This window comes from Leptodactylus fuscus, chromosome 8 (genome assembly GCF_031893055.1).
Source record: "Leptodactylus fuscus isolate aLepFus1 chromosome 8, aLepFus1.hap2, whole genome shotgun sequence".
In the NCBI taxonomy this organism is placed as follows: Eukaryota; Metazoa; Chordata; class Amphibia; order Anura; family Leptodactylidae; genus Leptodactylus; species Leptodactylus fuscus.
In genome coordinates, this window is record NC_134272.1 from 96,755,689 (window position 1) to 96,781,740 (window position 26,052).

The following is a 26,052-nucleotide window of genomic DNA, read 5'->3' on the forward strand; positions in this document are numbered from 1 at the left end:
ACAGTGCACAGTACCACTTCTCTCACCCTGTATATAATAGGACAGTGCACAGTACCACTTCTCTTCTCCTGTATATATGGACAGTGCACAGTACTACTTCTCTTCCCCTGTATATACGGACAGTGCACAGTACTACTTCTCTTCTCCTGTATATACGGACAGTGCACAGTACCACTTCTCTCACCCTGTATATAATAGGACAGTGCACAGTACCACTTCTCTCACCCTGTATATAATAGGACAGTGCACAGTACCACTTCTCTCACCCTGTATATAATAGGACAGTGCACAGTACTACTTCTCTTCTCCTGTATATATGGACAGTGCACAGTACCACTTCTCTTCTCCTGTATATACGGACAGTGCACAGTACCACTTCTCTTCTCCTGTATATACGGACAGTGCACAGTACTACTTCTCTTCCCCTGTATATATACGGACAGTGCACAGTACTACTTCTCTCACCCTGTATATAATAGGACAGTGCACAGTACCACTTCTCTCACCCTGTATATAATAGGACAGTGCACAGTACCACTTCTCTCACCCTGTATATAATAGGACAGTGCACAGTACCACTTCTCTCACCCTGTATATAATAGGACAGTGCACAGTACCACTTCTCTTCTCCTGTATATACGGACAGTGCACAGTACTACTTCTCTTCCCCTGTATATACGGACAGTGCAGAGTACTACTTCTCTCACCCTGTATATACGGACAGTGCACAGTACTACTTCTCTTCTCCTGTATATACGGACAGTGCACAGTACCACTTCTCTCACCCTGTATATAATAGGACAGTGCACAGTACCACTTCTCTCACCCTGTATATAATAGGACAGTGCACAGTACCACTTCTCTCACCCTGTATATAATAGGACAGTGCACAGTACCACTTCTCTCACCCTGTATATAATAGGACAGTGCACAGTACCACTTCTCTCACCCTGTATATAATAGGACAGTGCACAGTACCACTTCTCTCACCCTGTATATAATAGGACAGTGCACAGTACCACTTCTCTTCTCCTGTATATACGGACAGTGCACAGTACCACTTCTCTTCTCCTGTATATACGGACAGTGCACAGTACTACTTCTCTCACCCTGTATATAATAGGACAGTGCACAGTACCACTTCTCTCACCCTGTATATAATAGGACAGTGCACAGTACCACTTCTCTCACCCTGTATATAATAGGACAGTGCACAGTACCACTTCTCTTCTCCTGTATATACGGACAGTGCACAGTACTACTTCTCTTCCCCTGTATATACGGACAGTGCACAGTACTACTTCTCTCACCCTGTATATACGGACAGTGCACAGTACTACTTCTCTTCTCCTGTATATACGGACAGTGCACAGTACCACTTCTCTCACCCTGTATATAATAGGACAGTGCACAGTACCACTTCTCTCACCCTGTATATAATAGGACAGTGCACAGTACCACTTCTCTCACCCTGTATATAATAGGACAGTGCACAGTACTACTTCTCTTCTCCTGTATATATGGACAGTGCACAGTACCACTTCTCTTCTCCTGTATATACGGACAGTGCACAGTACCACTTCTCTTCTCCTGTATATACGGACAGTGCACAGTACTACTTCTCTTCCCCTGTATATATACGGACAGTGCACAGTACTACTTCTCTCACCCTGTATATAATAGGACAGTGCACAGTACCACTTCTCTCACCCTGTATATAATAGGACAGTGCACAGTACCACTTCTCTCACCCTGTATATAATAGGACAGTGCACAGTACCACTTCTCTCACCCTGTATATAATAGGACAGTGCACAGTACCACTTCTCTTCTCCTGTATATACGGACAGTGCACAGTACCACTTCTCTCACCCTGTATATAATAGGACAGTGCACAGTACCACTTCTCTCACCCTGTATATAATAGGACAGTGCACAGTACTACTTCTCTTCCCCTGTATATACGGACAGTGCACAGTACTACTTCTCTCACCCTGTATATACGGACAGTGCACAGTACCACTTCTCTCACCCTGTATATAATAGGACAGTGCACAGTACCACTTCTCTTCTCCTGTATATACGGACAGTGCACAGTACCACTTCTCTCACCCTGTATATAATAGGACAGTGCACAGTACCACTTCTCTCACCCTGTATATAATAGGACAGTGCACAGTACTACTTCTCTTCTCCTGTATATACGGACAGTGCACAGTACTACTTCTCTTCCCCTGTATATACGGACAGTGCACAGTACTACTTCTCTCACCCTGTATATACGGACAGTGCACAGTACTACTTCTCTTCTCCTGTATATACGGACAGTGCACAGTACTACTTCTCTTCTCCTGTATATACGGACAGTGCACAGTACCACTTCTCTTCTCCTGTATATACGGACAGTGCACAGTACCACTTCTCTCACCCTGTATATAATAGGACAGTGCACAGTACCACTTCTCTTCTCCTGTATATACGGACAGTGCACAGTACCACTTCTCTTCTCCTGTATATATGGACAGTGCACAGTACTACTTCTCTTCCCCTGTATATACGGACAGTGCACAGTACTACTTCTCTCACCCTGTATATACGGACAGTGCACAGTACTACTTCTCTTCTCCTGTATATACGGACAGTGCACAGTACCACTTCTCTCACCCTGTATATAATAGGACAGTGCACAGTACCACTTCTCTCACCCTGTATATAATAGGACAGTGCACAGTACCACTTCTCTCACCCTGTATATAATAGGACAGTGCACAGTACTACTTCTCTTCTCCTGTATATATGGACAGTGCACAGTACCACTTCTCTTCTCCTGTATATACGGACAGTGCACAGTACCACTTCTCTTCTCCTGTATATACGGACAGTGCACAGTACTACTTCTCTTCCCCTGTATATATACGGACAGTGCACAGTACTACTTCTCTCACCCTGTATATAATAGGACAGTGCACAGTACCACTTCTCTCACCCTGTATATAATAGGACAGTGCACAGTACCACTTCTCTCACCCTGTATATAATAGGACAGTGCACAGTACTACTTCTCTTCTCCTGTATATATGGACAGTGCACAGTACCACTTCTCTTCTCCTGTATATACGGACAGTGCACAGTACTACTTCTCTCACTCTGTATATACGGACAGTGCACAGTACCACTTCTCTTCTCCTGTATATACGGACAGTGCACAGTACCACTTCTCTTCTCCTGTATATACGGACAGTGCACAGTACTACTTCTCTTCCCCTGTATATATGGACAGTGCACAGTACCACTTCTCTTCTCCTGTATATACGGACAGTGCACAGTACCACTTCTCTCACCCTGTATATAATAGGACAGTGCACAGTACCACTTCTCTCACCCTGTATATAATAGGACAGTGCACAGTACCACTTCTCTTCTCCTGTATATACGGACAGTGCACAGTACCACTTCTCTCACCCTGTATATAATAGGACAGTGCACAGTACCACTTCTCTTCTCCTGTATATATGGACAGTGCACAGTACCACTTCTCTTCTCCTGTATATACGGACAGTGCACAGTACTACTTCTCTCACCCTGTATATATGGACAGTGCACAGTACCACTTCTCTCACCCTGTATATACGGACAGTGCACAGTACTACTTCTCTTCCCCTGTATATACGGACAGTGCACAGTACTACTTCTCTCACCCTGTATATACGGACAGTGCACAGTACTACTTCTCTTCCCCTGTATATACGGACAGTGCACAGTACCACTTCTCTCACCCTGTATATAATAGGACAGTGCACAGTACCACTTCTCTCACCCTGTATATAATAGGACAGTGCACAGTACCACTTCTCTTCTCCTGTATATAATAGGACAGTGCACAGTACCACTTCTCTCACCCTATATATAATAGGACAGTGCACAGTACCACTTCTCTCACCCTGTATATAATAGGACAGTGCACAGTACCACTTCTCTCACCCTGTATATAATAGGACAGTGCACAGTACCACTTCTCTCACCCTGTATATAATAGGACAGTGCACAGTACTACTTCTCTTCTCCTGTATATAATAGGACAGTGCACAGTACCACTTCTCTTCTCCTGTATATAATAGGACAGTGCACAGTACCACTTCTCTCACCCTGTATATAATAGGACAGTGCACAGTACTACTTCTCTCACCCTGTATATAATAGGACAGTGCACAGTACTACTTCTCTCACCCTGTATATAATAGGACAGTGCACAGTACCACTTCTCTTCTCCTGTATATAATAGGACAGTGCACAGTACCACTTCTCTTCTCCTGTATATACGGACAGTGCACAGTACCACTTCTCTCACCCTGTATATAATAGGACAGTGCACAGTACCACTTCTCTTCTCCTGTATATAATAGGACAGTGCACAGTACCACTTCTCTTCTCCTGTATATAATAGGACAGTGCACAGTACCACTTCTCTCACCCTGTATATAATAGGACAGTGCACAGTACTACTTCTCTCACCCTGTATATAATAGGACAGTGCACAGTACCACTTCTCTCACCCTGTATATAATAGGACAGCGCACAGTACCACTTCTCTTCTCCTGTATATAATAGGACAGTGCACAGTACCACTTCTCTCACCCTGTATATAATAGGACAGTGCACAGTACTACTTCTCTCACCCTGTATATAATAGGACAGTGCACAGTACCACTTCTCTTCTCCTGTATATAATAGGACAGTGCACAGTACCACTTCTCTTCTCCTGTATATACGGACAGTGCACAGTACCACTTCTCTCACCCTGTATATAATAGGACAGTGCACAGTACCACTTCTCTTCTCCTGTATATAATAGGACAGTGCACAGTACCACTTCTCTTCTCCTGTATATATGGACAGTGCACAGTACCACTTCTCTTCTCCTGTATATACGGACAGTGCACAGTACTACTTCTCTCACCCTGTATATAATAGGACAGTGCACAGTACCACTTCTCTTCTCCTGTATATATGGACAGTGCACAGTACCACTTCTCTCACCCTGTATATACGGACAGTGCACAGTACCACTTCTCTTCTCCTGTATATACGGACACTGCACAGTACCACTTCTCTCACCCTGTATATAATAGGACAGTGCACAGTACCACTTCTCTCACCCTGTATATAATAGGACAGTGCACAGTACTACTTCTCTCACCCTGTATATAATAGGACAGTGCACAGTACCACTTCTCTCACCCTGTATATAATAGGACAGTGCACAGTACCACTTCTCTCACCCTGTATATAATAGGACAGTGCACAGTACTACTTCTCTCACCCTGTATATATACGGACAGTGCACAGTACCACTTCTCTCACCCTGTATATGATAGGACAGTGCACAGTACCACTTCTCTCACCCTGTATATAATAGGACAGTGCACAGTACTACTTCTCTCACCCTGTATATACGGACACTGCACAGTACCACTTCTCTCACCCTGTATATAATAGGACAGTGCACAGTACCACTTCTCTCACCCTGTATATAATAGGACAGTGCACAGTACCACTTCTCTCACCCTGTATATAATAGGACAGTGCACAGTACCACTTCTCTCACCCTGTATATAATAGGACAGTGCACAGTACCACTTCTCTCACCCTGTATATAATAGGACAGTGCACAGTACCACTTCTCTCACCCTGTATATAATAGGACAGTGCACAGTACTACTTCTCTCACCCTGTATATACGGACACTGCACAGTACCACTTCTCTCACCCTGTATATAATAGGACAGTGCACAGTACCACTTCTCTCACCCTGTATATAATAGGACAGTGCACAGTACTACTTCTCTCACCCTGTATATACGGACACTGCACAGTACCACTTCTCTCACCCTGTATATAATAGGACAGTGCACAGTACCACTTCTCTCACCCTGTATATAATAGGACAGCGCACAGTACCACTTCTCTCACCCTGTATATAATAGGACAGTGCACAGTACCACTTCTCTCACCCTGTATATAATAGGACAGTGCACAGTACCACTTCTCTCACCCTGTATATAATAGGACAGTGCACAGTACCACTTCTCTCACCCTGTATATAATAGGACAGTGCACAGTACCACTTCTCTCACCCTGTATATAATAGGACAGTGCACAGTACTACTTCTCTCACCCTGTATATAATAGGACAGTGCACAGTACCACTTCTCTCACCCTGTATATAATAGGACAGTGCACAGTACCACTTCTCTCGGATCATGGACGTTGGTGAGGGAGCAGCCTGTGCAGGATTTTGCCCCCTTCGCCCTCCCACCCCCCAGTGACAGGCGCAGTAATCTGGCGGGGGATCTGTCAGGGGTCACTGGCGGCTGCCTGGGACATGTAAGCGGATTAGCCGCGCAGGTGCCGCCACCAGGGGGGGGGGGGGGAGGGGGTGACCGTAGTATTTGGGGCTCATTGCCCAGGACAGGTGGACTCGGATTAGGAGAGTCAGACAGACAGGAAGGCGATGTCGCGGTGTAAACATGCAGCAATATGGCGGTTGCGTCCACTCTTGCGCCACATTCTAGGACGTCGCCACCGCGACCCCTAATAACACGTTACCCCACGGGCTGCGGATCAGGAGGCGACTCCTCTGTCCCCCAATCTATAGATAAAGGGAGGGAGGGGCCCGACTAGTCCTTACACCCCCCAAAAAGGAGCGGAGCCCCAACAGTATATAAGCGTCATCAGTCATACACCGACAGTAGTGATGTCATCAGTCATCCACCGACAGTAGTGATGTCATCAGTCATACACCGACAGTAGTGATGTCATCAGTCATACACCGACAGTAGTGATGTCATCAGCCATACAGACAATAGTGATGTCATCAGTCATACACCGACAGTAGTGATGTCATCAGTCATACACCGACAGCAGTGATGTCTTCACTCATCCACCGACAGTAGTGATGTCATCAGTCGTACAGACAGTAGTGATGTCATCAGTCATACACCGACAGTAGTGATGTCATCAGTCGTACAGACAGTAGTGATGTCATCAGTCATACACAGACAGTAGTGATGTCATCAGTCATACAGACAGTAGTGATGTCATCAGTCATACACAGACAGTAGTGATGTCATCAGTCATACACAGACAGTAGTGATGTCATCAGTCATACACAGACAGTAGTGATGTCATCAGTCATACACAGACAGTAGTGATGTCATCAGTCATACAGACAGTAGTGATGTCATCAGTCATACAGACAGTAGTGATGTCATCAGTCATACACCGACAGTAGTGATGTCTTCACTCATCCACCGACAGTAGTGATGTCATCAGTCATACAGACAGTAGTGATGTCATCATTCATCCACCGACAGTAGTGATGTCATCAGTCATACACCGACAGTAGTGATGTCATCAGTCATCCACCGACAGTAGTGATGTCATCAGTCATCCACCGACAGTAGTGATGTCATCAGTCATAAACAGACAGTAGTGATGTCATCAGTCATACAGACAGTAGTGATGTCATCAGTCATCCACCGACAGTAGTGATGCCATCAGTCATATACTGACAGTAGTGATGTCATCAGTCATACAGACAGTAGTGATGTCATCAGTTATACACCGACAGTAGTGATGTCATCAGTCTTCCACCGACAGTAGTTATGTCATCAGTCATACACCGACAGTAGTGATGTCATCAGTCATACACCGACAGTAGTGATGTCATCAGTCATACACTGACAGTAGTGATGTCATCAGTCATACACCGACAGTAGTGATGTCTTCAGTCATACAGACAGTAGTGATGTCATCAGTCATCCAAAGACAGTAGTGATGTCATCAGTCATACAGACAGCAGTGATGTCATCAGTCATCCACCGACAGTAGTGATGTCATCAGTCATACACCGACAGTAGTGATGTCTTCACTCATCCACCGACAGTAGTGATGTCATCAGTCATACAGACAGTAGTGATGTCATCATTCATCCACCGACAGTAGTGATGTCATCAGTCATACACCGACAGTAGTGATGTCATCATTCGGTCATCATTCATCCACCGACAGTAGTGATGTCATCAGTCATACACCGACAGTAGTGATGTCATCAGTCATCCACCGACAGTAGTGGTGTCATCAGTCATCCACCGACAGTAGTGATGTCATCAGTCATACACAGACAGTAGTGATGTCATCATTCATCCACCGACAGTAGTGATGTCATCAGTCATCCACAGACAGTAGTGATGTCATCAGTTATACACCGACAGTAGTGATGTCATCAGTCATCCACAGACAGTAGTGATGTCATCAGTCATCCACAGACAGTAGTGATGTCATCAGTTATACACCGACAGTAGTGATGTCATCAGTCTTCCACCGACAGTAGTTATGTCATCAGTCATCCACCGACAGTAGTGATGTCATCAGTCATCCACAGACAGTAGTGATGTCATCAGTTATACACCGACAGTAGTGATGTCATCAGTCTTCCACCGACAGTAGTTATGTCATCAGTCATCCACAGACAGTAGTGATGTCATCAGTCATACACCGACAGTAGTGATGTCTTCAGTCATACAGACAGTAGTGATGTCATCAGTCATACAGACAGTAGTGATGTCATCAGTCATACACCGACAGTAGTGATGTCATCACTCATACACCGACAGTAGTGATGTCATCAGTCATACACAGGGCTAGCCCAGGTCCTGTCAGCAGTATACGGCGGCGCTGCTGTTTATGGCAGTCTGTATTCTCTGACTTCACCTCACCCTGATCTGCTTCCTGACTATTGTTACTGCACATCCTGTCTGGTGCCACCGGGGGCTTCATACAAGATTTACCAAAACACTATGGGGCCCCTGACACAGACAACACCGGGGGCCACAACTGACAGAGGTCTGTACAATCCGCCCAAATACTGACAGATAAACAGACTAAGAGTGTGGAAGATTAGATTGTCAGCTCCCGGGGTCAGGGATGATGGGAGTGATACATTGTGTGATATAGAGATTAGATTGTCAGCTCCTGGGGTCAGGGATGATGGGAGTGATACATTGTGTGTGATATAGAGATTAGATTGTCAGCTCCTGGGGTCAGGGATGATGGGAGTGATACATTGTGTGTGATATAGAGATTAGATTGTCAGCTCCTGGGGTCAGGGATGATGGGAGTGATACATTGTGTGATATAGAGATTAGATTGTCAGCTCCTGGGGTCAGGGATGATGGGGGTGATACATTGTGTGTGATATAGAGATTAGAGTGTCAGCTCCTGGGGTCAGGGATGATGGGGGTGATACATTGTGTGTGATATAGAGATTAGAGTGTCAGCTCCCGGGGTCAGGGATGATGGGAGTGATACATTGTGTGTGATATAGAGATTAGATTGTCAGCTCCTGGGGTCAGGGATGATGGGGGTGATACATTGTGTGATATAGAGATTAGATTGTCAGCTCCTGGGGTCAGGGATGATGGGGGTGATACATTGTGTGATATAGAGATTAGATTGTCAGCTCCCGGGGTCAGGGATGATGGGAGTGATACATTGTGTGTGATATAGAGATTAGATTGTCAGCTCCTGGGGTCAGGGGTGATGGGAGTGATACATTGTGTGTGATATAGAGATTAGATTGTCAGCTCCTGGGGTCAGGGATGATGGGAGTGATACATTGTGTGTGATATAGAGATTAGATTGTCAGCTCCTGGGGTCAGGGATGATGGGGGTGATACATTGTGTGTGATATAGAGATTAGAGTGTCAGCTCCTGGGGTAAGGGATGATGGGAGTGATACATTGTGTGTGATATAGAGATTAGAGTGTCAGCTCCCGGGGTCAGGGATGATGGGAGTGATACATTGTGTGTGATATAGAGATTAGATTGTCAGCTCCTGGGGTCAGGGATGATGGGAGTGATACATTGTGTGTGATATAGAGATTAGAGTGTCAGCTCCCGGGGTCAGGGATGATGGGAGTGATACATTGTGTGTGATATAGAGATTAGATTGTCAGCTCCTGGGGTAAGGGATGATGGGAGTGATACATTGTGTGATATAGAGATTAGATTGTCAGCTCCTGGGGTAAGGGATGATGGGAGTGATACATTGTGTGTGATATAGAGATTAGATTGTCAGCTCCTGGGGTCAGGGATGATGGGAGTGATACATTGTGTGTGATATAGAGATTAGATTGTCAGCTCCTGGGGTCAGGGATGATGGGAGTGATACATTGTGTGATATAGAGATTAGATTGTCAGCTCCCGGGGTCAGGGATGATGGGAGTGATACATTGTGTGTGATATAGAGATTAGATTGTCAGCTCCTGGGGTCGGGGATGATGGGAGTGATACATTGTGTGATATAGAGATTAGATTGTCAGCTCCCGGGGTCAGGGATGATGGGAGTGATACATTGTGTGATATAGAGATTAGATTGTCAGCTCCTGGGGTCAGGGATGATGGGGGTGATACATTGTGTGTGATATAGAGATTAGATTGTCAGCTCCTGGGGTCAGGGATGATGGGAGTGATACATTGTGTGATATAGAGATTAGATTGTCAGCTCCTGGGCTCAGGGATGATGGGAGTGATACACTGTGTGTGATATAGAGATTAGATTGTCAGCTCCTGGGGTCAGGGATGATGGGAGTGATACACTGTGTGTGATATAGAGATTAGATTGTCAGCTCCTGGGGTCAGGGATGATGGGGGTGATACATTGTGTGTGATATAGAGATTAAATTGTCAGCTCCTGGGGTCAGGGATGATGGGAGTGATACATTGTGTGTGATATAGAGAATAGAGTGTCAGCTCCTGGGGTCAGGGATGATGGGGGTGATACATTGTGTGTGATATAGAGATTAGAGTGTCAGCTCCCGGGGTCAGGGATGATGGGAGTGATACATTGTGTGTGATATAGAGATTAGATTGTCAGCTCCTGGGGTCAGGGATGATGGGAGTGATACATTGTGTGTGATATAGAGATTAGATTGTCAGCTCCTGGGGTCAGGGATGATGGGAGTGATACATTGTGTGTAATATAGAGATTAGATTGTCAGCTCCTGGGGTCAGGGATGATGGGAGTGATACATTGTGTGTGATATAGAGAATAGAGTGTCAGCTCCTGGGGTCAGGGATGACGGGAGTGATACATTGTGTGTGATATAGAGATTAGATTGTCAGCTCCTGGGGTCAGGGATGATGGGAGTGATACATTGTGTGTGATATAGAGATTAGATTGTCAGCTCCTGGGGTCAGGGATGATGGGAGTGATACATTGTGTGTGATATAGAGAATAGAGTGTCAGCTCCTGGGGTCAGGGATGACGGGAGTGATACATTGTGTGTGATATAGAGATTAGAGTGTCAGCTCCTGGGGTCAGGGATGATGGGAGTGATACATTGTGTGTGATATAGAGATTAGAGTGTCAGCTCCTGGGGTCAGGGATGATGGGAGTGATACATTGTGTGTGATATAGAGATTAGATTGTCAGCTCCTGGGCTCAGGGATGATGGGAGTGATACATTGTGTATGTGATATAGAGATTAGAGTGTCAGCTCCTGGGCTCAGGGATGATGGGAGTGATACATTGTGTGATATAGAGATTAGAGTGTCAGCTCCTGGGGTCAGGGATGATGGGAGTGATACATTGTGTATGTGATATAGAGATTAGAGTGTCAGCTCCTGGGCTCAGGGATGATGGGAGTGATACATTGTGTGATATAGAGATTAGAGTGTCAGCTCCTGGGGTCAGGGATGATGGGAGTGATACATTGTGTGTGATATGGAGATTAGATTGTCAGCTCCTGGGGTCAGGGATGATGGGGGTGATACATTGTGTGTGATATAGAGATTAGATTGTCAGCTCCCGGGGTCAGGGATGATGGGAGTGATACATTGTGTCTGTGATATAGAGATTAGATTGTCAGCTCCTGGGGTCAGGGATGATGGGGGTGATACATTGTGTGTGATATAGAGATTAGATTGTCAGCTCCCGGGGTAAGGGATGATGGGAGTGATACATTGTGTGTGATATAGAGATTAGATTGTCAGCTCCCGGGGTCAGGGATGATGGGAGTGATACATTGTGTCTGTGATATAGAGATTAGATTGTCAGCTCCCGGGGTCAGGGATGATGGGAGTGATACATTGTGTCTGTGATATAGAGATTAGATTGTCAGCTCCCGGGGTAAGGGATGATGGGAGTGATACATTGTGTGTGATATAGAGATTAGATTGTCAGCTCCCGGGGTAAGGGATGATGGGAGTGATACATTGTGTGTGATATAGAGATTAGATTGTCAGCTCCCGGGGTCAGGGATGATGGGAGTGATACATTGTGTCTGTGATATAGAGATTAGATTGTCAGCTCCTGGGGTCAGGGATGATGGGGGTGATACATTGTGTGTGATATAGAGATTAGATTGTCAGCTCCTGGGGTCAGGGATGATGGGAGTGATACATTGTGTGTGATATGGAGATTAGATTGTCAGCTCCTGGGGTCAGGGATGATGGGAGTGATACATTGTGTGTGATATAGAGATTAGATTGTCAGCTCCTGGGGTCAGGGATGATGGGGGTGATACATTGTGTGTGATATAGAGATTAGATTGTCAGCTCCCGGGGTCAGGGATGATGGGAGTGATACATTGTGTCTGTGATATAGAGATTAGATTGTCAGCTCCCGGGGTCAGGGATGATGGGAGTGATACATTGTGTCTGTGATATAGAGATTAGATTGTCAGCTCCTGGGGTCAGGGATGATGGGAGTGATACATTGTGTGTGATATAGAGATTAGAGTGTCAGCTCCTGGGGTCAGGGATGATGGGAGTGATACATTGTGTGTGATATGGAGATTAGATTGTCAGCTCCTGGGGTCAGGGATGATGGGAGTGATACATTGTGTGTGATATAGAGATTAGATTGTCAGCTCCTGGGGTCAGGGATGATGGGAGTGATACATTGTGTGTGATATAGAGATTAGATTGTCAGCTCCTGGGGTCAGGGATGATGGGAGTGATACATTGTGTGTGATATGGAGATTAGATTGTCAGCTCCTGGGGTCAGGGATGATGGGGGTGATACATTGTGTGTGATATAGAGATTAGATTGTCAGCTCCTGGGGTCAGGGATGATGGGAGTGATACATTGTGTGATATAGAGATTAGATTGTCAGCTCCTGGGGTCAGGGATGATGGGAGTGATACATTGTGTGTGATATAGAGATTAGATTGTCAGCTCCCGGGGTAAGGGATGATGGGAGTGATACATTGTGTGTGATATAGAGATTAGATTGTCAGCTCCCGGGGTCAGGGATGATGGGAGTGATACATTGTGTCTGTGATATAGAGATTAGATTGTCAGCTCCTGGGGTCAGGGATGATGGGGGTGATACATTGTGTGTGATATAGAGATTAGATTGTCAGCTCCTGGGGTCAGGGATGATGGGAGTGATACATTGTGTGTGATATGGAGATTAGATTGTCAGCTCCTGGGGTCAGGGATGATGGGAGTGATACATTGTGTGTGATATAGAGATTAGATTGTCAGCTCCTGGGGTCAGGGATGATGGGGGTGATACATTGTGTGTGATATAGAGATTAGATTGTCAGCTCCCGGGGTCAGGGATGATGGGAGTGATACATTGTGTCTGTGATATAGAGATTAGATTGTCAGCTCCTGGGGTCAGGGATGATGGGAGTGATACATTGTGTGTGATATAGAGATTAGAGTGTCAGCTCCTGGGGTCAGGGATGATGGGAGTGATACATTGTGTGTGATATAGAGATTAGAGTGTCAGCTCCTGGGGTCAGGGATGATGGGAGTGATACATTGTGTGTGATATGGAGATTAGATTGTCAGCTCCTGGGGTCAGGGATGATGGGAGTGATACATTGTGTGTGATATAGAGATTAGATTGTCAGCTCCTGGGGTCAGGGATGATGGGAGTGATACATTGTGTGTGATATAGAGATTAGATTGTCAGCTCCCGGGGTCAGGGATGATGGGAGTGATACATTGTGTCTGTGATATAGAGATTAGATTGTCAGCTCCTGGGGTCAGGGATGATGGGAGTGATACATTGTGTGTGATATAGAGATTAGAGTGTCAGCTCCTGGGCTCAGGGATGATGGGAGTGATACATTGTGTCTGTGATATAGAGATTAGATTGTCAGCTCCTGGGGTCAGGGATGATGGGAGTGATACATTGTGTGTGATATAGAGATTAGATTGTCAGCTCCTGGGGTCAGGGATGATGGGAGTGATACATTGTGTGTGATATAGAGATTAGAGTGTCAGCTCCTGGGTCAGGGATGATGGGGGTGATACATTGTGTGTGATATAGAGATTAGATTGTCAGCTCCTGGGGTCAGGGATGATGGGAGTGATACACTGTGTGATATAGAGATTAGATTGTCAGCTCCTGGGGTCAGGGATGATGGGAGTGATACATTGTGTGTGATATAGAGATTAGAGTGTCAGCTCCTGGGGTCAGGGATGATGGGGGTGATACATTGTGTGTGTGATATAGAGATTAGAGTGTCAGCTCCTGGGGTCAGGGATGATGGGAGTGATACATTGTGTGTGATATAGAGATTAGAGTGTCAGCTCCTGGGGTCAGGGATGATGGGAGTGATACATTGTATGTGATATAGAGATTAGATTGTCAGCTCCTGGGGTCAGGGATGATGGGAGTGATACATTGTGTGTGATATAGAGATTAGATTGTCAGCTCCTGGGGTCAGGGATGATGGGAGTGATACATTGTGTGATATAGAGATTAGATTGTCAGCTCCTGGGGTCAGGGATGATGGGAGTGATACATTGTGTGATATAGAGATTAGAGTGTCAGCTCCTGGGGTCAGGGATGATGGGAGTGATACATTGTGTGATATAGGGATTAGATTGTCAGCTCCTGGGGTCAGGGATGATGGGAGTGATACATTGTATGTGATATAGAGATTAGATTGTCAGCTCCTGGGGTCAGGGATGATGGGGGTGATACATTGTGTGTGATATAGAGATTAGATTGTCAGCTCCTGGGGTCAGGGATGATGGGGGTGATACATTGTGTGATATAGAGAACAGAGTGTCAGCTCCTGGGGTCAGGGATGATTATAGGTCCTATACATGAATATAGTGCAGTACAGTATAGGGTTGTATGGTATATAGGCGGCCCTGTACATAAAGTGTTGGTACTATACATGTTGGTACTGTGTATATTATATACATATATATTTTACATACATACACATTATCCATATATGCAGGGCAGCATAGTATAGGGTTGTATGATATATATATAGGTCCTATACATACAGTGTATATAGTATGGTAATGTATACGGTTGTATGGTCTATAGGGCCTATAGCTATATACATACATTACAGTATAGCACAGTATTAGGTTGTATGGTGTATATAAGTCTGACAGCTATATACATACAGTACAGCATAGCATGGTATATAGGTCCTATACATGTATACTGTGCAGTACAGTATAGGGTTTTATCGTATCGTATATGTAGGTTCTGTAGCTATATACATACAGTACAGTATAGCACAGTCTAGGGGTGTGTGGTCTTATATGGAGGGCGCTCACCTGAGCTCGTCTGGGTAATATCCAACTCCGTCCAGTCCTGTTCTGATCTATAATATATGAGAGGTCCCAGGTGAAGTTCTGTTTGATCCGATCCTGCAGAAGTCGGGGTCTTTCTCATATCAGCACTGAGTGAGGGGAGTTCAGTCCTGTTGGGTTCTGATGGTCGGTCAGTCCCAGTCCTGTTGGGTTCTGATGGTGGGTCAGTCCCAGTCCTGTTGGGTTCTGATGGTGGGTCAGTTCCAGTCCTGTTGGGTTCTGATGGTCGGTCAATCCCAGTCCTGTTGGGTTCTGATGGTCGGTCAGTCCCAGTCCTGTTGGGTTCTGATGGTCGGTCAGTCCCAGTCCTGTTGGGTTCTGATGGTGGGTCAGTCCCAGTCCTGTTGGGTTCTGATGGTGGGTCAGTCCCAGTCCTGTTGGGTTCTGATGGTCGGTCAATCCCAGTCCTGTTGGGTTCTGATGGTCGGTCAGTCCCAGTCCTGTTGGGTTCTGATGGTCGGTCAGTCCCAGTCCTGTTGGGTTCTGATGGTGGGTCAGTCCCAGTCCTGTTGGGTTCTGATGGTCGGTCAGTCCCAGTCCTGTTGGGTTCTGATGGTCGGTCAGTCCCAGTCCTGTTAGGTTCTGATGGTCGGTCAGTCCCAGTCCTGTTGGGTTCTGATGGTCGGTCAGTCCCAGTCCTGTTGGGTTCTGATGGTCGGTCAGTCCCAGTCCTGTTGGGTTCTGATGGTCGGTCAGTCCCAGTCCTGTTGGGTTCTGATGGTCGGTCAGTCCCAGTCCTGTTGGGTTCTGATGGTCGGTCAGTCCCAGTCCTGTTGGGTTCTGATGGTCGGTCAGTCCCAGTCCTGTTGGGTTCTGATGGTCGGTCAGTCCCAGTCCTGTTGGGTTCTGATGGTCGGTCAGTCCCAGTCCTGTTGGGTTCTGATGGTCGGTCAGTCCCAGTCCTGTTGGGTTCTGATGGTCGGTCAGTCCCAGTCCTGTTGGGTTCTGATGGTCGGTCAGTCCCAGTCCTGTTGGGTTCTGATGGTCGGTCAGTCCCAGTCCTGTTGGGTTCTGATGGTCGGTCAGTCCCAGTCCTGTTGGGTTCTGATGGTCGGTCAGTCCCAGTCCTGTTGGGATTAGTTGAGGCTCTGGGTCGGTTCTGCATTTGTTTTGGGGTTGCAGGAGAAAGTTCTGAGTCTCGGCGTCCATAGTTCTCCATCATTAACCCTCCCGTCCCTGCAGAGATTTGTTGTGGGGCTCGGGGGCTGCCCTCCGCCGCTGCTACCCATGCCAGGCTCGGTGTGTGCGGGCGGCCGTGTGCGGGGAGGCTCCGGGTCAGGACCTGCTGTCCGAGGGTCCCGGGGCTGGACCAGTCACTGTCCGGAGCGGCAGGAGAGAAGCGGGCGGTGCCCAGGAGCAGCGCAGCCCGGAGCAGCAGCCGGGGGCCGGGGAGCATCATGCGGGAGCGACCGGATACGGAGCTCCCAGGAGCGGGCTGACTAGCCGAGCACAGCCGGGAGAGAGCAGCATGGAGCGGCCACTGAGCGAAGACTGACCGGGGAGGGCGGAGAGAGGGACGGAGGGAGCAAAAGCCGGCCCACCGAGGGGACAGAGCCGCCCCCAGCCCGACCATCTATAGGGGACACCGAGGGGACAGAGCCGCCCCCAGCCCGACCATCTATAGGGGACACCGAGGGGACAGAGCCGCCCCCAGCCCGACCATCTATAGGGGACACCGAGGGGACAGAGCCGCCCCCAGCCCGGCCATCTATAGGGGACACCGAGGGGACAGAGCCGCCCCCAGCCCGACCATCTATAGGGGACACCGAGGGGAGAGAGCCGCCCCCAGCCCGACCATCTATAGGGGACACCGAGGGGAGAGAGCCGCCCCCAGCCCGACCATCTATAGGGGACACCGAGGGGACAGAGCCGCCCCCTGCCCGACCATCTATAGGGGACAGCGAGGGGACAGAGCCGCCCCCAGCCCGACCATCTATAGGGGACACCGAGGGGACAGAGCCGCCCCCAGCCCGACCATCCATAGGGGACACCGAGGGGACAGAGCCGCCCCCAGCCCGACCATCTATAGGGGACACCCAGGGGACAGAGCCGCCCCCAGCCCGACCATCTATAGGGGACACCGAGGGGACAGAGCCGCCCCCAGCCCGGCCATCTATAGGGGACACCGAGGGGACAGAGCCGCCCCCAGCCCGACCATCTATAGGGGACACCGAGGGGAGAGAGCCGCCCCCAGCCCGACCATCTATAGGGGACACCGAGGGGAGAGAGCCGCCCCCAGCCCGACCATCTATAGGGGACACCGAGGGGACAGAGCCGCCCCCAGCCCGACCATCTATAGGGGACAGCGAGGGGACAGAGCCGCCCCCAGCCCGACCATCTATAGGGGACACCGAGGGGACAGAGCCGCCCCCAGCCCGACCATCCATAGGGGACACCGAGGGGACAGAGCCGCCCCCAGCCCAACCATCTATAGGGGACACCCAGGGGACAGAGCCGCCCCCAGCCCGACCATCTATAGGGGACACCGAGGGGACAGAGCCGCCCCCAGCCCGACCATCCATAGGGGACACCGAGGGGACAGAGCCGCCCCCAGCCCGACCATCTATAGGGGACACCCAGGGGAGAGAGCCGCCCCCAGCCCGACCATCTATAGGGGACACCGAGGGGACAGAGCCGCCCCCAGCCCGACCATCCATAGGGGACACCGAGGGGACAGAGCCGCCCCCAGCCCGACCATCTATAGGGGACACCCAGGGGAGAGAGCCGCCCCCAGCCCGACCATCTATAGGGGACACCGAGGGGACAGAGCCGCCCCCAGCCCGACCATCTATAGGGGACACCGAGGGGACAGAGCCGCCCCCAGCCCGACCATCTATAGAGGACACCGAGGGGACAGAGCCGCCCCCAGCCCGACCATCTATAGGGGACACCGAGGGGACAGAGCCGCCCCCAGCCCGACCATCTATAGGGGACACCGAGGGGACGGAGCCGCCCCCAGCCCGACCATCTATAGGGGACACCGAGGGGACAGAGCCGCCCCCAGCCCGACCATCTATAGGGGACACCGAGGGGACAGAGCCGCCCCCAGCCCGACCATCTATAGGGGACACCGAGGGGACGGAGCCGCCCCCAGCCCGACCATCTATAGGGGACACCGAGGGGACGGAGCCGCCCCCAGCCCGACCATCCATAGGGGACACCGAGGGGACAGAGCCGCCCCCAGCCCGACCATCTATAGGGGACACCCAGGGGACAGAGCCGCCCCCAGCCCGACCATCTATAGGGGACACCGAGGGGACAGAGCCGCCCCCAGCCCGACCATCTATAGAGGACACCGAAGGGACAGAGCCGCCCCCAGCCCGACCATCTATAGGGGACACCGAGGGGACGGAGCCGCCCCCAGCCCGACCATCTATAGAGGACACCGAGGGGACAGAGCCGCCCCCAGCCCGACCATCTATAGGGGACACCGATGGGACAGAGCCGCCCCCAGCCCGACCATCTATAGAGGACACCGAGGGGACAGAGCCGCCCCCAGCCCGATCATCTATAGAGGACACCGAGGGGACAGAGCCGCCCCCAGCCCGACCATTTATAGGGGACACCGAGGGGACAGAGCCGCCCCCAGCCCTACCATCTATAGAGGACACCGAGGGGACAGAGCCGCCCCCAGCCCGACCATTTATAGGGGACACCGAGGGGACAGAGCCGCCCCCAGCCCTACCATCTATAGGGGACACCGAGGGGACGGAGCCGCCCCCAGCCCGACCATCTATAGGGGACACCGAGGGGACAGAGCCGCCCCCAGCCCGACCATCTATAGGGGACACCGAGGGGACGGAGCCGTCCTCAGCCCTACCATCTATAGGGGACACCGAGGGGACGGAGCCGCCCCCAGCCCGACCATCTATAGGGGACACCGAGGGGACGGAGCCGCCCCCAGCCCGACCATCTATAGGGGACACCGAGGGGACGGAGCCGCCCCCAGCCCGACCATCTATAGGGGACGGAGCCTCCCCAGCCCGACCATCTATAGGGGACACTGAGGGGACGGAGCCGCCCCCCAGCCCGACCATCTATAGGGGACACCCAGGGGACGGAGCCGCCCCCAGCCCGATCATCTATTGGGGACACCGAGGGGACAGAGCCGCCCCCAGCCCGACCATCTATAGGGGACACCGAGGGGACGGAGCCGCCCCCAGCCCGACCATTTATAGGGGACACCGAGGGGACAGAGCCGCCCCCAGCCCTACCATCTATAGAGGACACCGAGGGGACAGAGCTGCCCCCAGCCCGACCATCTATAGGGGACACCGAAGGGACTGAGCCGCCCCCAGCCCGACCATCTATAGGGGACACCGAGGGGACGGAGCCGCCCCCAGCCCGACCATCTATAGGGGACACCGAGGGGACAGAGCCGCCCCCAGCCCGACCATCTATAGGGGACACCGAGGGGACGGAGCCGCCCTCAGCCCTACCATCTATAGGGGACACCGAGGGGACGGAGCTGCCCCCAGCCCGACCATCTATAGGGGACACCGAGGGGACGGAGCCGCCCCCAGCCCAACCATCTATAGGGGACACCGAGGGGACGGAGCCGCCCCCAGCCCGACCATCTATAGGGACACCGAGGGGACGGAGCCTCCCCCAGCCCGACCAACTATAGGGGACACCGAGGGGACGGAGCCTCTCCCAGCCCGACCAACTATAGGGGACACCGAGGGGACAGAGCCGCCCCCAGCCCGACCATCTATAGGGGACACCGAGGGGACAGAGCCGCCCCCAGCCCGACCATCTATAGGGGACACCGAGGGGACGGAGCCGCCCCCAGCCCGACCATCTATTGGGGACACCGAGGGGACAGAGCCGCCCCCAGCCCGACCATCTATAGGGGACTCCGAGGGGACGGAGCCGCCCCCAGCCCGGCCATCTATAGAGGACACCGAGGGGACAGAGCCGCCCCCAGCCCGACCATCTATAGGGGACACCGAGGGGACAGAGCCGCCCCCAGCCCGACCATCTATAGGGGACACCGAGGGGACAGAGCCGCCCCCAGCCCGACCATCTATAGAGGACACCGAGGGGACAGAGCCGCCCCCAGCCCGACCATTTATAGGGGACACCGAGGGGACAGACCCGCCCCCAGCCCGACCTTCTATAGGGGACACCGAGGGGACAGAGCCGCCCCCAGCCTAACCATATATAGGGGACACCGAGGGGACAGAGCCGCCCCCAGCCCGACCATCTGTAGGGGACACCGAGGGGACAGAGCCGCCCCCAGTCCGACCATCTATAGGGGACACCGAGGGGACAGAGCCGCCCCCAGCCCGACCATCTATAGGGGACACCGAGGGGACAGAGCCGCCCCCAGCCCGACCATATATTGGGGACACCGAGGGGACAGAGCCACCCCCAGCCAAACCATCTATTGGGGACATCGAGGGGATAGAGCCGCCCCCAGCCCGACCATCTATAGGGGACACCGAGGGGACGGAGCCGCCCCCAGCCCGACCATCTATAGGGGACACCGAGGGGACAGAGCCGCCCCCAGCCCGACCATCTATAGGGGACACCGAGGGGACGGAGCCGCCCCCAGCCCAACCATCTATAGGGGACACCGTGGGGACGGAGCCGCCCCCAGCCCGACCATCTATAGGGGACACCGAGGGGACGGAGCCTCCCCCAGCCCGACCATCTATAGGGGACACCGAGGGGACAGAGCCGCCCCCAGCCCGACCATCTATAGGGGACACCGAGGGGACAGAGCCGCCCCTAGCCCGACCATCTATAGGGGACACCGAGGGGACGGAACCGCCACCAGCCCGACCATCTATTGGGGACACCGAGGGGACAGAGCCGCCCCCAGCCCGACCATCTATAGGGGACGCCGAGGGGACAGCGCCGCCCCCAGCCCGGCCATCTATAGGGGACACCGAGGGGACAGAGCCGCCCCCAGCCTGACCATCTATAGGGGACACCGAAGGGACTGAGCCGCCCCCAGCCCGACCATCTATAGGGGACACCGAGCGGACAGAGCCGCCCCCAGCCCGACCATCTATAGAGGACACCGAGGGGACAGAGCCGCCCCCAGCCCGACCATCTATAGAGGACACCGAGGGGACAGAGCTGGCTCCAGTCATCCATAGGGGACACCAAGCAAATAGAGCTAGAACTAGTATGAGAGATTGTGAGTGAGATAACCCCAAATGTAAGACATTTGCCCCCGTTTACACCTGAGACCATTTAAGACTAACCAGTCACATGACACCGGGGGTAATTTAGCACAAACTGTCCATTGTCACTTAGGGGTGCACTCACTTTTGTTGCCTATGGGTTTAGAGTTCAATGGTCATGTGGAGGGATTTTGATGGTAAAACAAATTTACACTGTTACACATACAGAAAGAGGGACAGAATGCGGAGCATGCCAATCTAACCCCACCCACTTCTAATTTGACTCCACCCATTCCCATTAATTTCTCTTTTTGCTCTCCTACAGTATAATGTCCCCCTCTAGATACCCCAACAGTATAATGTTCCCCTCTAGCTGCCCGCACAGTATAATGCTCCCCTCCAGCTACCCCCACAGTATAATGTCCCCCTCTAGCTGCCCCCACAGTATAATGTCCCCCTCTAGATACCCCCACAGTATAATGTCCCCCTCTAGCTGCCCCCACAGTATAATGTCCCCCTCTAGATGCCCCCACAGTATAATGTCCCCTTCTAGCTGCCCCCACAGTATAATGTCCCCCTCTAGGTGCCCCCACAGTATAATGTCCCCCTCCATCTACCCCCACAGTATAATGTCCCTCTCTAGATAACCCCACAGTATAATGTCCCCCTCTAGATACCCCCACAGTATAATGTCCCCCTCCATCTACCCCCACAGTATAATGTCCCCCTCTAGATACCCCCACAGTATAATGTCCCCCTCCAGCAGCCCCCACAGTATAATGTACCCCTCCATCTACCTCCACAGTATAATGTCCCCCTCCATCTACCCCCACAGTATAATGTCCCCCTCCATCTACCCCCACAGTATAATGTCCCCCTCCATCTACCCCCACAGTATAATGTCCCCCTCTAGATACCCCCACAGTATAATGTCCCCCTCCAGCTACCCCCACAGTATAATGTCCCCCTCTAGATGCCCCCACAATATAATGTCCCCCTCTAGATACCCCCACAGTATAATGTCCCCCTCCATCTACCCCCACAGTATAATGTCCCCCTCTAGATACCCCCACAGTATAATGTCCCCCTCTAGATACCCCCACAATATAATGTCCCCCTCTAGATACCCCCACAATATAATGTCCCCCTCTAGATACCCCCACAGTATAATGTCCCCCTCCATCTACCCCCACAGTATAATGTCCCCCTCTAGATACCCCCACAGTATAATGTCCCCCTCTAGATACCCCCACAATATAATGTCCCTCTCTAGATACCCCCACAGTATAATGTCCCCCTCCATCTACCCCCACAGTATAATGTCCCCCTCCAGCAGCCCCTACAGTATAATGCCCCCTCCAGCTACCCCCCCCACAGTATAATGCCCCCTCCAGCAGCCCCCACAGTATAATGTCCCCCTCTAGATGCCCCCACAGTATAATGTCCCCCTCTAGATACCCCCACAGTATAATGTCCCCTCTAGATACCCCCACAGTATAATGTCCCCCTCTAGATACCCCCACAGTATAATGTCCCCCTCTAGATACCCCCACAGTATAATGCCCCCTCCAGCTACCCCCCCCCCACAGTATAATGTCCCCCTCTAGATACCCCCACAGTATAATGTCCCCTCTCCTGGCAACAAGCAAACATAAGTATCCTAGTAGTCACTTCGCCCCGCGCCCTGCAGTCTGCTCACCGCTGCGGTGTCTTATTGGAGCAGAGATGGGGCCATTGATAAATTGGGGAGCGGCGTCCTCTGCTTTAGCATTCTGGTATCCAACCAGCGCCGCACCTCTAATGAGGCGAGGTGAGGTGCCCGCCTCGGGCGGCGCAAGGGAGGGGGGCAGCAGCCCGGGCAATTTCTTTTTTTAAGTTGTTTTCTTTGAACTAGCACAAGCAGAGCTGCCGCTCTCCTTGCGCTGGTTCCGACGTCTATGTATCAGCAAAGGCGGGGTCATCACGCTGTTATGTAGACGACTGCCGTGAGACGATCGTGGAGGCAGCGGGAGCAGCAGCGCGATTGGTAAGTATAAGAACTTTTTTTTTTTGTTTTATAATAGTCGGCTACCTGCTGGAGTATCTCCCCTCCTGATAATACTGGTCTATGGGTGAGCACTGTGAGCAGAGGGAGGGGGCGTTCGCTCACACTGTACAGCGCGATAGGCGCTGCTGGGAAGAAGGACGTACCAGGCAGACTGTCAGGAACGCCCTTCTGACTGTGAAGAGCTACAGTACCGGGACCGATAGCGCTTTACACCAGGGCACAGATCAGGAGTGGACAGTGCGCTGAATCAGCAGTATATAGGACTGCCTGTGCCCCGGACCATGAAAGGTCCTCTAACATGGGATCCCGGAGAGGTGAGTAACAGGGTTTATGATGTCCCCTCACCTCCCCTGGGGCTCCGATTATACTCGGGGGTCTGAAAAGAGTATAAGAGTATAATAATAGAGCGTGAAGGGTCCACTGTGGCCCCTGTAACCTGTAATATGCCCCACAGCGGCCCCCCTGCAACCTCTATTATGTCCCACAGTCTATTGTGTTACTGTGGGCCATAACATAGGCTGCAGGGGCCGCTGTGGGATATATATATATATATATATATATATATATATATATATATATATATATATATATAGGGGTTGGGTGCGTGGAGAGGTGAGGAGTCAGAGATGTCTGTGATGTAAATTTTACAGAGTCACAGCTGGAAGAAGTGGCGATGGCGGCCCAAAGGGAAGAGACGGGACATGTGAGGAAACGTCTCCTGTGAGTATTACTGCATTGTATTTATTGTAATGTTACCGCTAGCACCCCCAACCCCCCTGCTGTCTGAGGCGGACGATCAAAGGATGAACAACACCCAGAGTCTATCGGGGGAAGGGCGTCTTTCGATCATCCGCCCCAGGCAGCAGAGAGGCTAGGGTCACCGCTGTATCCAAATCATCTGTTCCTGGAGGAATGCAAGAGCTGAACCTGGGACCGCGGGACAGGACCCCGAATCCCTGACTGTCCTGCTGAATCCAGGACGGTTGGGAGATTTGTGTTGTACAGGCTGTACCCCGACTATATTGTATCACAGGGACGGCTCTATAGGATTGTCACATGGCAGTATAGAATGCATGATCCTGATACAGACACCCGTAAATTATATGTCCCCCCTCTAACTCTCCCCCAGTTTCATATACACCCTTCATCTGCCCCTAGTTTCATGTCCCCACATCTCTGCCCCCAGTGTCATGCCGTCCTCTCCATCTCTGCCCCCAGTGTCACGCCGTCCTCTCCATCTCTGCCCCCAGTGTCACGCCGTCCTCTCCATCTCTGCCCCCAGTGTCACGCCGTCCTCTCCATCTCTGCCCCAGTGTCACGCCGTCCTCTCCATCTCTGCCCCCAGTGTCATGCCGTCCTCTCCTTCATCTGCCCCCAGTGTCATGCCGTCCTCTCCATCTCTGCCCCCAGTGTCACGCCGTCCTCTCCATCTCTGCCCCCAGTGTCACGCCATCCTCTACATCTCTGCCCCCAGTGTCACGCTGTCCTCTCCATCTCTGCCACCAGTGTCATGCCGTCCTCTCCTTCATCTGCCCCCAGTGTCATGTCGTCCTCTCCATCTCTGCCCCAGTGTCATGCTGTCCTCTCCTTCATCTGCCCCCAGTGTCATGCCGTCCCCTCCTTCATCTGCCCCCAGTGTCATGCCGTCCTCTCCATCTCTGCCCCCAGTGTCATGCCGTCCTCTCCATCTCTGCCCCCAGTTTCATGCCGTCCTCTCCTTCATCTGCCCCCAGTGTCATGTCGTCCTCTCCATCTCTGCCCCAGTGTCATGCTGTCCTCTCCATCTCTGCCCCCAGTGTCATGCCGACCCCTCCATCTCTGCCCCAGTGTCATGCCGTCCCCTCCATCTCTGCCCCCAGTGTCATGCCGTCCTCTCCATCTCTGCCCCCAGTGTCATGCCATCCTCTCCATCTCTGCCCCCAGTGTCATGCCGTCCTCTCCATCTCTGCCCCCAGTGTCATGCCGTCCTCTCCATCTCTGCCCCCAGTGTCATGCCGTCCTCTCCATCTCTGCCCCCAGTGTCATGCCGTCCCCTCCATCTCTGCCCCAGTGTCATGCCGTCCTCTCCATCTCTGCCCCAGTGTCATGCCGTCCCCTCCATCTCTGCCCCCAGTGTCATGCCGTCCTCTCCATCTCTGTCCCCAGTGTCATGCCGTCCTCTCCATCTCTGCCCCCAGTGTCATGCCGTCCTCTCCATCTCTGCCCCCAGTGTCATGCCGTCCTCTCCATCT

General features: G+C 51.6%; 1 protein-coding gene across 1 annotated transcript in view; it reads right to left on the reverse strand.

Annotated features, from left to right (window-relative positions):
• The window catches only part of HEG1 (heart development protein with EGF like domains 1), a 47,529-nt gene extending 30,493 nt beyond the window's left edge, over window positions 1-17,036 (reverse strand). The window contains exon 1 of the mRNA XM_075285488.1: window positions 15,605-17,036. Coding sequence (XP_075141589.1) covers window positions 15,605-17,036 — 1,432 coding nt within the window. The remainder of the gene's footprint in view (window positions 1-15,604) is intronic.
• Window positions 17,037-26,052: the final 9,016 nt, after the last annotated feature.